General features: G+C 50.4%; 1 protein-coding gene across 2 annotated transcripts; it reads right to left on the reverse strand.

The window, feature by feature from the left end:
* Positions 1-33: 33 nt before the first annotated feature.
* On the reverse strand, positions 34-6444 carry CD37 (CD37 molecule). 2 transcript variants are annotated; one of them, XM_056136171.1, is made up of 8 exons: positions 6308-6444; positions 6147-6219; positions 3613-3737; positions 3446-3520; positions 2430-2534; positions 1827-2057; positions 1446-1529; positions 34-475 (listed from the first exon to the last, which is right to left on the reverse strand). In XM_056136171.1, the coding sequence occupies exons 1-8, from the start codon at positions 6374-6376 to the stop codon at positions 149-151; spliced, it is 1089 nt and encodes a 362-aa protein (XP_055992146.1). In that variant the 5' UTR covers positions 6377-6444; the 3' UTR covers positions 34-148. The 2 variants fall into 2 exon arrangements, with proteins under 2 accessions (XP_055992146.1, XP_055992148.1); XM_056136173.1 differs by having other exon boundaries at positions 271-480.
* Between the last annotated feature and the right edge of the window lie 5556 nt (positions 6445-12000).

Consider the following 12000-nt stretch of genomic DNA (forward strand, 5'->3'; position numbering starts at 1 on the left):
TTTTTCTCAGCTGGGCAGTGGGGTGAGGCTTTTTCATCTCATCCCTTCTTCAGAGCAAGTCACCGGCTCCACTGTGTTGGCCCCTTTTCTCTCCCAGCCCCCCATCCCAAAGCCTGTTGGTTTGTTTTTTGACAGAAGATAAACTATTTTACCAAAATCGCAGGGGGATTATTTGGGAAAAATAAAAACGGTGGGGGGTGGTAGGGCTACATATGAGGACAGGAAATGAAGTATGGTGGGAGGGACAGACAGGAAACTGCTGGTGGGAAGCCCCAGGTTGAGGGGGAGGTGACAGTAGTAGGGCTGGGGAGGCAGGGGGCTCAGTGGCCGGGGCAATCAGGGGTAAATATTTACAGGTGGTGGAGGGGTGCCCAGGGCACTCACTGGAAGTGTGCCAAGGCCCTAGTGGTACGGAGAGAGCGGGTCGTAGACTTGGTCCAAGTTTCTGCACAGGAATATGGAGAGCGTCATGAAGCTGAGCTATATAGAGAAAAGAGCCTGGGTCAGAGGGCAAGGGGCTTTTCTGGTAGTTCCCCAGGGAAGAACAGTCAGTGGGTAAAGCCAGGAAGAGGCAGGGCCAGAGTGGGCAGGAAACGCCAACCCACATGAAAACTGGGACAGCTTTGGGTACAGTAGGGGCCGTAGTAGCAGGGAGGGCGTTTGCTTTGCTTGCTGCTGACCCAGGATCCAACCCCAGCACCTCATATGGTCCCCAGCGCCCGCCAGGAGTGATCCCTGAACGTGGAGCGCAAGCTGAGCACAGCCGGAAGTGGTCCCCAAACAAAAACCAAAAAAAAAGGTGAACAATGAAGTGGATAGAGTTAAAGGCAAAAGAATCAGAGGTCGTGGTGGGCCACCAAAAAACGATGGCTGGCCTGCGGGGAAGGGGGATACACTGCGTCGGGGGTCCCAGCTACCGCTAGCTTCCATCTTCCATCTCTGCGCCTGCTCTCCTGACCGCAGGCTGGTCCTCATCTTGATTCTAAAGCGACCAGGGTCCCAGGACCATTAGCAGCTTCCCATATGGAGCCTTGTCCCTTCAGCTGGGGCAGGCATCTGGGCTGCTGCTCCGCACACCACCAAGTCCAGAGTTGCCAACAGCGTTCATTCTGGACCCGGGAAGCAAACCGTGGGTGCCCCAACACCTGTGACCTGGGCTCCCCGTGGTAGCAGCCAGCTCAGCCCCGCCCCACTGACCTGCAGGGAAAGGGTAGTTCAATAGCAGGAGCCTCAGGCCAAGAGGGCCAATTGGGGAACTTTGGTGGGGAAGGCGACCACGCCTGCTTCCCGTGAGCAACCAATGAACGCTCTGGAGCCAAGAGCTTCCTGTTCCCAGGTGGGGCAAAAACTCCCGGATTGATGCCCTGTGGTGCACACGCCTTTCCTAGATCTGGGAGGACAACGCAGTTCGGGGTGGGGCTAGTCACGAGGGTGGGAGACATCACCTCGAGGAGACCGATGCCCAGGCAAATCCCCACTATTGAGATGAGGTGGTTGTGCAGCCACTTCTGGAGGCTTCGTGCGCAGCCCTGGGGAGAAGCAAACGGCCTAGTGGGTTCTCCGGGCAACTGTTATTCTGAACCCAGCCCTAATTTGTAACTCACTTCCGGCCTTAAAATACCGGGATTTCCTAGACTGATCGGCTAACAAGTCAGCTACAAGTTCGGCCCTTTCATTCTGGCTGCTGGGCCCCGCCTCCTGCCGCACGACCCAATCCCAGGCCCCGCCCATAGCAAGACCGTGCCATCCATTGTATTACCCCACCCAGACCATGCCCAGTCGCCGTGGCTTCAGTTTCTAGGGGTTCCTGCGTCAAAGCTTCATACCTCTTGATAGATGTGGTCTGCAGAGATGGTGCAAACGTCTGTGCTGTATCGGGTTTGCGCCAGCTGCCCCAAGCCGCTGGGCTGGGCCAAGAGTCTGTCGACAGCTGTGGAGTCGTTGGCCCTGGAGACGTTATAGCAGGAGCAAGGCACGAGGGGTTCCACCGACTGGTTGCGGTTCAGGCTGGAGATCTGGAACCAGTCCTGAGGAGAGTTCCAGCCACAGCAGTGCAGCTAGGAAAGGGATAAGAGTCAGGAATGGGGGTGGGGATAGGGACTGCAGGCATATGCAAAATGATGGGGATCATGACCCTGAGAGATGGGTTATGGTGGGGATTCCAGGGCTGGTGGGTACAGGGTGGGGCTGTGGGCTGGATTAGGGGCAAACAAAGAGGTTGGGGCTGAAAGAGATGAATCCAGGATGACTTGGACCTTGGGGAGAATCACTGCCTCAGGTAGGAGATAGGTAGATGGGCGAGCTGGCAGAGCTCCGAGAATGACCAAGAAATGGATCTCACCGGGACCAGATGCAGCGGGAGCTGAGGTGGGTGGGGCGGGGGCTAGACGGAGGGGTACACACGCCTTGGTGTCTGGGGCCTCATGCACCTGGAATTGCACATAGTCCAAACTCTCTTCAGCCTCCGTGTTTTTGGGGTCCGAGTGGTAATTCTGAACCGTCTTCGTAGCGATTTCATTCACTTTGCGTTCCAGCTGAGAGGGTCAAAGTGAGGTGGGACCCTCTGCCCACCTGCCTCCCACCCTCATAGGTCCCAGCCCTTGCCAACCACTCCCAGACTGCCCCAATCCCCTGTGCCCTGGGCTTGCTCCTGGCTCTGTACTCAAGGATCACTCACGGTGCCCAGGGGACCCTCAGATGTCAGGGATGGAATCCGGGCAGCTGTGTGCAAGGCAAGCACCCTCCCTGCTGTATCATTACTCCAGTCCATCCTGAGCCTTTGTCTCTGCATATTTCCTCTTTTATACATGTTTCTCTTGGGATTTCTGACTCTTGTGCAAGAGTCCCCCTCCATTGTTTTCTCAATTCTCGCTCTCTCCTGCTCTGTGCCTGTACCCATCTCTATATTGGGCTGTTTTCCTTGACTTTCTTTCTTTCTTTCTTGGCCACACCCGGCGATGCTCAGGGGTTACTCCTGGCTTTGCACTCAGGAATTACTCCTGGTGGTGCTTGGGGGACCATATGGGATGCTGGGAATCGAACCCAGTTTGGCTGTGTGCAAGGCAAACACCCTACCCTCTGTACTATCGCTTCAGCCCCCTTCCTTCTTTCTTTCCTTTTTAACTTCTCTTTCTTTCTTTCTTTCTTTCTTTCTTTCTTTCTTTCTTTCTTTCTTTCTTTCTTTCTTTTGTGGCTATACCCAGCGATGCTAAGGACTTACTCTAGGCTCTGTACTTAGGGATAATTCCTGGCAGTGCCATGGATTGAACCTGGGTCAGATGTATGCAAGGCAAATGCCTTCCCCACTACACTCTCACTTTCGCTCCTCTTGGCTTTTAATTGCTTTGTCAATGTCAGCTCCTGTGCTGCCATGTCCTTCTCACACCCAAAACCTAACCAACAGCTGGGGGTAGAATGGGCTAGAAAAGAGAGGGAGGCAGCTTACCAGGACCCGCTGAGTGGAGATGAGGATTCCCAGGGTGATCTGTGTGGCAAAGAGCAGCAGCAGTATCCCAAAATACTGGGGGTGAGGGACAGAGTGGGGTAGTCAGCCTGAGTTCCCTGATGCCAGGGCCCTGCTTGAGAGTCCTGCAGCAGTGAGAGGACACTCACCAGGCCCAGGAGGCAGCGAAATTTCTTGAGGGCCCCCACACAGCCTAGAAGAGCAACGCCCATGGTGATGAGGCCAGAAACAGCAAGAACCTTGGACCAGATCTGCAGGGGCAGGAAAGACAAACCTGGGGGAGATGAGAGGAGGTTACCTGGGGCTCCAGGAGCTCCGGCCATTTCCCCAACTACCTCAGAGGGTCCAGGTCCCTGGGGGTCCGGCACTCCACCCACCTTGCTACCTGCCCTCTCCTCGAGTATCTGTATCCTTTCTCAACTACATTCCCCTTGAGGGGTTTCTGGCCCTTCTTCCTCCTCATTGCCTGTCCCTCGCTTTTATTTTTTGTTTTTAAGTGAAGCAAGATAGTTTTTTTCCTCTTTTTTTTTTTTTTTTGTTTTTTTGGGTCACACCCAGCAACGCACAGGAATTTTGCATTCAGGAATTACTCTTGGCAGTGCTCAGGGGACCATATGGGATGCTGGGAACTGAACCCGGGTTGGCCGCAAGCAAGGCAAATGCCCTACGTGCTGTACTATTGCTCCAGCCCCACAAGATAGTTTTAATTACATGAAACTTAGAAAGGAAATACATATTCAAGAGAGAACATGGACTTCTTCAGAGTGGAAAAAGCCAAGAGTCTTTTTAGGGGGGTTGGGTGTAGTTGGAACACACACAGCAGTCTCAGGCTTACTCTGGTTCTGCACTTAGGGACCATATAGGGTGCAGGAGATTAATCTTGGGTCAGCCTTATGCAAGGTGAGTACCTTACTCTCCTCTACTATCTCTCTGACTGTCCCTCCTTTTATGTGTATATGGGTGTGTGTGTGTATTTTTTTTTTAACAGAAACTCCTAGCTTTCATAGACATTTTGATTGACTTTGCTTCTTTTAGTGCCCTACCTGGCAGTGCCCAAGGGCTAATCTTGGCTCAGTGCTCAGGAGTGGCTCTGCAGAGAAGGGCCTGGGAGCCAGGTGGTATTGAGGATTAAACTTGGGCCTCCTGAGGCTGGGGAGAGAGTACAGTGGGAGAGCTCTTGTCTTGTGCACTGCTAACCTAGGGTTCGATCTCCGACACCCCATAGGGTCTCTGAGCCCCACCAGGAATGGTCCCTGAGTACAGGGCCAGGAGTAAACCCTGGACACCCCCAGGTGTGAGCCAAAAAACAAAACAGAAACACAATTTTGGGCTTCCTAATTGCAAAATCCATGCTCACCTTATTGGGCTGCCTCTGGCCTGTGCCTCTCCTCTCTTTCTATTAGTTTCTCCTTCTCCAGCTCTTCCTTGATCCTGATGGTGTTTGTGTGTATATTGTGTGTGTTTGTGAGATCAGAGTTGGAATTGGCCTTTCCCATGAGAAGCAGGTGCTCCCCCACTGAGCTGTACCCACGGTCCTCACTGCCATAAATTCTTTTTTTCTTTCTTTTTCTCTTTTTTTAGCTTTTGGGCCCACCCAGCGGTGCTTGGGGGTTGCTCCTGACTCTGCACTCAGGAATCTTTCCTGGCAGTGCTCGGGGTTCCATATGGTATGCTAGGGATCAAACCCGGGTCGGCCACATGCAAGGCAAGTTCTCTACTTGCCGTACTATCACTCCAGTCCCTCATCTCCTTAGTTTCTGTCTGCTGGTCACTTGTTCTATAACATTAGATCAGTCACGGGGGTCCTGATTTGGCTACCAGGGAGAAGAGACCTTCTAGTAGGCACTTTTTGGGGGGGAGGGTCCACACACTACAGTGCTCAGAGTTTACTCCTGGTTCTGCACTCAAGGATCACTCCTGGCAGTGCTTGGGGGAATAACATGGGGTGCCAGGAATTGAACCTGGGTCAGCCTCGTGCAAAGCAAGTGCCCTCCCTGCTGTACCTTTTTCTCCTGGTAGCCTCTGGCTCAGTACCTGAATCCTCCCCGAGGCCAAGGAGATCATGATATCTATCGGCAGCCTCCTTGATACACGTGCTGGAGGCCTGGGTTCCACTAGGGTGTATGTGTGTGTGTGTGTAGGTGGTGGGGAAGGGGTTGCTGGTAGTTGACCCCATAGGCCTTTGATCTACAACTGAGCCCCTCCCCCAAGGTTTAGTCCTCAGTGTCGAGAAAAATCCTTATCCTGTACAAGCCAGTAAGACTTGAGCTTAGCCCATAATTCTCATCCTGCTATTATTCTTAGTATTGTAGCTGCTCTATTTCCTGACTGGGTGACGGCCTCTAAGCGACTTCCTCTCTCTGATCCTCAGGGGAGTGGAAGGTGTATGGGAGGATCAGATAAGTGCCTGCTTTAGAACCGACACTGGAAGGGCCCAAGGAAGGACTATTATTTCATTAGAATCTCCAATTCATCTGCCCCGGGAAGATGCAGAGGATCTGGAGCAGTGGGGGGCGCAGGGCGGGTAGAGTCCACTAAGAAGGCAGCAGAAGAGCACAGGAGACCTAACTTGGCTAGGGGAGGACCCTCCACAGGAGAGGAGACCTACCAGGAGGCAATTAAGGGGAGGCCTGGTCTACAACTGCTCCAGGAAGTCCCTCCCAGATGGACCCAGGCGCCTTACCCACAAAGGACACGAAACTGTTCTTATCGATGAGGATCCAGATTCCGAAGCAGAAAATCAAACTCCCTAGGGCCTGGGGAGAGATGAGAAGACGGTGGTAGGCACAGGGTGAAGAGGTGGGGTGGGGTGCGCTGAGGCTGGGTCACCCGAAGGCAACTCACGAAGAAGAAGAGGTTGAAGACGAAGAGGAGGTACTTGACGAGGCTGAGACAGCTGTCCTGGGCCGACATGGTCTCCTAGCCAGGTGAGGGAGCCGTGGCGTAGACCAAGTTGTTGTTGGGGACAAAGAGCAAAACAGGCCGCGGGAGAGGGGGAGTGCGGAAGAGCCCAGAGAAAGAGGAAGTGCTTGGGCCGAAGCCCCACCCCCGGCTCCATGTAAGGTGACTTCCTTCTCTCTATCGCCCACCCCCTCTGCCACACCATACCTGAGGGGCTCTGGAATATGTGCTCACCAGGGACAGGTGGGAAGGTTCCTCCCACTCTTCCATGGCTCCAGGGAAGGAATCCACAGGGACATCTGGCTTACCTGGGTACCAGGACCTGAGGCTGGCCTTGGTCAGCAACCGACCTTACAGATAGATGCTCTGACTTCACGTGTGCTAAGCTCTGCCATATCTGCTGCACCTCTTTCCTCTTCCCCACCCGTGGTATTTGGGCCTTCTCTCTCTGGGTCACTGTTTCTTCCTTCAGCTCTTTATCCCTCCGTCCCTCTCTGGTCTGTGTGTCTTTTTTTTTTTTTTTTTTTTGGCAGTGGTAGGGGTTGTAACACGACCACGACGCAACATCCAGGGCTGACTCCTGCCTTTGTGCTTAGGGATAATCCTGGTGGGGCTCAGGGGACCTTATGTGGTGCCAGGGATTGAACCCCAGTGGGCTGTGTTCAAGGCAAGCTCCCTGCCATCTGTACTATCATTCTGGTCCCTCTGGGTCTCTTGCCTTGTGCTCTGTAAGTCTCTATCCTCCTGTCTCCATTTCTGTCTCCTTGGATTTCTTGCTCCTCCTCTTAATGCCTTTTCTCCGGTCTCTGTTCTCCCTTCTGCTCTGTTGCCTTGTCTTTGCCTGCCTCTGGGAGGCTGCAGCCTTTTTTAGGCCACAGGTGTGGTCACAGTGTTCCCCTTTGGGGCATGCCTGGACACTAGAGGGGAAGTGAAAGTGCTGGGGGCCCCAAGTGGAAAAGGTGCCTGGGAGTAAGGGGGCAGCTGGTGCCATGGTGCTGGCGGAAGCTGAGCTTCAGGCCATGTTTCCTGTCTGCAGCAGGGCCCCAAGAGAAGGCAGATGGGTGTGCCAGGGCTGAGTTCATGAGAACCCTTAATGCCATTCTACAGGTATGGAATCAAGGGTCCATCCTAGTGGGAAGGTTCCTGCCCCCAGCGATCAGTGAGAGTGTAGTTAAAATGGCAAGTGCTGTAGTCACTTGCTTCACTGAGAATAAAGAATCCATTAAAAAAATTATTTTTAACTGAATCACTGTGAGATACACAGTCATATAAGGTTCTAATACCTGTCCCTTCACCAGTGTACGTTTCCTCCTGACCAATGTCCCCAGTTTCCCACTGCCCCACCTCCACCCCTAAACTGCCTCTATGACAAGACACTTTTCTTCTCGTTCACTCTCTCTCTTTTTGCCTTTTAGCCGCTATGGTTTTCAATACTGTTCTTGAATAATGATCCATTTTCACATGGGACTCATTGGTAGGAGGCAGTGCCACCCCCCTCTCCCAATGGAGCACTCTTTTTTTTTTTCTTTTAAGGTCACACTTGGCAATGCACAGGGGCTACTCCTGGCTCATGCACTCAGGAATTACTCTTGGCGGTGCTCAGGGGACCACATGGGGTGCTGGGAATTGAACTCCGGTTGGCCGAGCAAATGCCCTACGCATTGTGCTCTAGCCCCATTATGTAGCACTCTTTATTCTTTAAATGTCCACACTGGTGTATTGGAGTTCCTGCTGGCAAAGCTCCAAAACCAACTGGACTGGTTGAGCTGCAAGAACACTCTCAGGACCCGGACAGGGGGTGATGGAATGCAGTCAGGGGGGCTTACATTTCCTGGTTAGATTAATAATTGGCAATCACCAGTGATTGGGTTTGGAACATGGGGTGTTGACACCTATGGAATCCAGACAAATAACTGAATGGTAGTAATGGAATCCATATAAACTGGTAATAATGATGGAATCTAGATCAATTTTGTTTCTGCTTCTACCAATCTTTCTCCATTTAATCAGTGATCTAACCCTTCGTCTCCCACTTACCACCTACCCTCATCCTGCTTGCATTCCATTTGCCCCTATAAAATCACGTTGATCTTGAATAAAATTGTCTACAGTGCCATCAGCTTATAGTCTGCCTCTCTCGACTATCAGTCAGAGGCTGCATCGGAATATGCTCATTGACCCAGGTCACCAGATATTACAGGACAATGTGGCGTACAAACAGATGACTGGCTTTGGAACAAATAATTCAAGGGAGTGAGGACAAATCTACAATGCTTTCACTGGCTTTCTCGCTGGCCTTGCACACAGCCAACCAGGTTCCATCACTCACACTGGCATCCCAATATTGTTCCCTGAGCGTCCCCAGGAGTAATTCCTGAGTGGCAGAGCCAGGAATAACCTCTGAGCATCACCAGGTGTGGTCCAAAAACAAACAGAAATTTGTGCTCATTTCAAGCATGGCCTGCTTTCCAGGGGAGATGAATTCAAAATTAGATCTCAAAGAATTTGGGGATTTATTTTATTTTTTTGGTGAAGCAAGATAGTTTTTATTAAAACTTAGATGTGAGGGGAAAGAGAGAGGGAGAAATGCATGTTCAAAAGAGAACACAGGCTTCTCCAGAGTGGAAATAAGCACACAGAGAAGCATCGGGACAAGCAAGTGAGATACGTGTTCAAGGGGAAACACAGGCTTGAAGTGTGAGCCTGGGGATTTATTTTAAAACCATGACACAATTCATCAACATACCGTGTTGACTCTCCTTTCTAAATAAGTCTGGCATTTGACCACTTCTCATGACCTCTCTTGCTTTAACTCAGATCCAAGGCATCACTGTCTCTTATCTTGACTCACCACCTCTGTGTTTTCTCTTGCTACTCTTAGCATGAACATCCTGATGTCTGTTGAAGAATCAGAAGAATCCTTTGGTAAAACACCAGTTATTCCCTCAAAATTCTGTAATAACTTTTCTTATTTTTTTTCTTTTTTCTTTCTTTTTGGGTCACACCCAACGATGCTCAGGGATCACTCCTGGCTCTGCACTCAGGAATCATTCCTGGCGGTGCTCAGGGGACCATATGGGATGCTGAGAATCGAACCCGGGTTGACTGTGTACAAGGCAAATGCCCACCCTCTGTGCTATCGCTCCAGCCCCTATAATAACTTTTCATCTCAAACAAACAAACAAACAAAACAAAAAAACCCCCATCCAAATCAAACCATGATACATTTACACAATGGAGTACTATGTAGCTGTTAGAAAAGATGAAGTCATGAAATTTACATACAAGTGGTACTACATGGAAAGTATCATGTTAAGCGAAATGAGTCAGAAAGAGAGGGATAGACATAGAAAGATTGCATTCATCTGGGGAACATAAAGTAACAAAATGGGAGACTAACGCCCAAGAGTGGCTGAGATTAGTACCAGGAATTTTGCTCTATGGCTTGGAGACCAGCCACACATGCTAGGGGAAAGGGGAGCTCAGATAGAGAAGGGAGCACCAAATAAAGGGTGTTGGGAGGATCCTCCCAGGATGGGAGAAGCATGCTGAAAGTGGACTATGGACCGAACATGATTGCCAATCAATGCCTCTTTTGTAGACCACAACACCCAAAAGGAGAGAGAGAACAAAAGGGAATGCCCTGCCACAGAGGCAGGGTGGATGGGGGGGATGGGGGGTGGGAGGGATACTGGGACCCGTGGTGGTGGAGGATGGGCACTGGTGGAGGGAAGGGTACTTGATCATTGTATAACTGAAACCCAAGCACAAAAATTTGTAAGTCTACAACTGTACCTCATGGTGTTTCACTAAAACAAACAAACAAACAAACAAATAACAACACAAAAATCAAACCATGACCTGCAGACTGCTGAGAAGACAAGAAGTTTTTTACCCCCGCCACTTATTTGGTCTCATTTACTATCACACTTTCTTCCCCTCACTGGGAGCCCGCAGTACCAGTCTCTCTGCTGTTTCAAGACCCTCTCAATTATTTCATTTCTCTTGTTTATGGGCCACACCTGGCTATACTTGGGATTATTCCTGATTCTGTGCACAGGGATCATTTCTGGCTGGGCATGGAAAAATATCTGGGGTGCTGGCATCACTCCTGGATTGGCTGTGTGCAAGGCAAGCACCCTACACATTCTACTATCACTCTGACCCACTCAGTTATTTTTGGTTTGGGGCCACATCTGGAGGTTCTGCGGTAGGGGTGATTATCTCAGAGGTTGCTCTTAGGAGGTTATAGGTCTCCTGAAACCCTTTGTGGTCCCAGGGATCCACACTGGGTCAGCCATATGCCAGGCAAATGCCCTCCCCACTATACTTTCTCTCTGGCCCTAAACACCCCAATACCGTTCTTGAATAATGATCCATTTTCACATGGGACTCATTGGCAGGAGGCGGTGCCACCTCTCTCTCCCGATGTAGCACTTTTCATTCTTTAAATGTCCACACTGGCGTATTGGAATTCCTGCTGGCCTAGTACTTGTTACCATATCTAGTCATAGATGTTTATTTATTATTTTCCACTGTGTAAGGCAGGGACAGACTTGGGGGCACACCCAGTAGTGCTCAGGGTTTACTCTAGGCTCAGGGCACCATGGGGTATCTGGGGTATTCTGTCTAGAATGCTCTTCCCCCTGCTGTTCATGGCGCCTCTTTTCAACTCCTTCAAGACTATCCCTTTCTCTGAGGTCTTCTTGGATTAAAGTAACAGTTTGAAGGACAGTGTACAGTGGGTAGGGTGCTTGCCTTGTACATGGGTGACCCAAGTATGACCTCCAGCATCCCATTTGGTTCCCCGAGCACTACCAGGAGTGGATTCCTGAGTGTAGAGCCAGAAATAACCCCAGGCATCACCGGATATGTCCCCCAAGCCCAAACAAACAAACAAGCAAAGCAAATAAGTGAAGTAAAAGTTTTAGGGACACCCTAACTGGTCCCCTCATAACACATTTTTATTTCATTTTTTGGACCAGACCTGAGGCTGCTCTCATCTTGGTGCTCAGGGGTTGCTTCTGCTGATACTTGGAGGGTCATGTGGGTTTGGGAATCAAATCCAAGGCTCCTGATGCAAATACATGTTCTAATGCATCAAGCCTTCTCCCTACCCCTACTGTTTCATCATTTTTGTTGATTTTTTTTGGGCCACACCTGCCCATGTTTAATCTTCTTTATAAGATTTAATAAGCCATATTTTCAGAAATTTTACTTATGCATCAACTGAATTATTTTTTCTTATCACTATTCCAGGGATAATTGAGAACATTATTTAACAAATGTTTTGTCCCTCTTTTTTTTTGGCCATACTCAGCAGTGTGGTGCTCAGGGCTTACAACTGGTTCTGTGTTCAGGAATCATTCCTGGTGGTCCTCAGGGGATAATATTAAGTGTCCTGGTTGGGTACGTGCAAGGAAAGTGTGTTTGCCCACTGTGCTATCTCCTTGGCCTCTAATAATATTTTTGTTTTTCTGGGCCACATCTGGCAGTGCTCTGGGCTTACTCCTGACTCTGTGCTCAGGAATCATTCATGGCAGGGGTTGGAGAACTATATGTGGGGGTGGAGACTGAACCTGGGTTGACTGCATGCAAGGCAAATGCCCTACCCACTATACTCTGGCTCCCTAATA

The sequence above is a fragment of the Sorex fumeus genome, unplaced genomic scaffold, assembly GCF_029834395.1.
Source record: "Sorex fumeus unplaced genomic scaffold, SorFum_2.1 ptg000122l, whole genome shotgun sequence".
Classification (NCBI taxonomy): Eukaryota; Metazoa; Chordata; class Mammalia; order Eulipotyphla; family Soricidae; genus Sorex; species Sorex fumeus.

What these genes read in the sequence shown, in the direction of transcription:
- CD37 (XM_056136171.1), bottom strand. Translation starts at nt 6,376, where the DNA reads ATGTCGGCCCAGGACAGCTGTCTCAGCCTCGTCAAGTACCTCCTCTTC. An exon ending in TCTTCAACCTCTTCTTCTTC is followed by an intron (nt 6,220 to 6,307) that starts GTGAGTTGCCTT and finishes ATCTCTCCCCAG; the next exon opens with GCCCTAGGGAGTTTGATTTT. An exon ending in TCTCCACTCAGCGGGTCCTG is followed by an intron (nt 2,535 to 3,445) that starts GTAAGCTGCCTC and finishes TGACCCTCTCAG; the next exon opens with CTGGAACGCAAAGTGAATGA.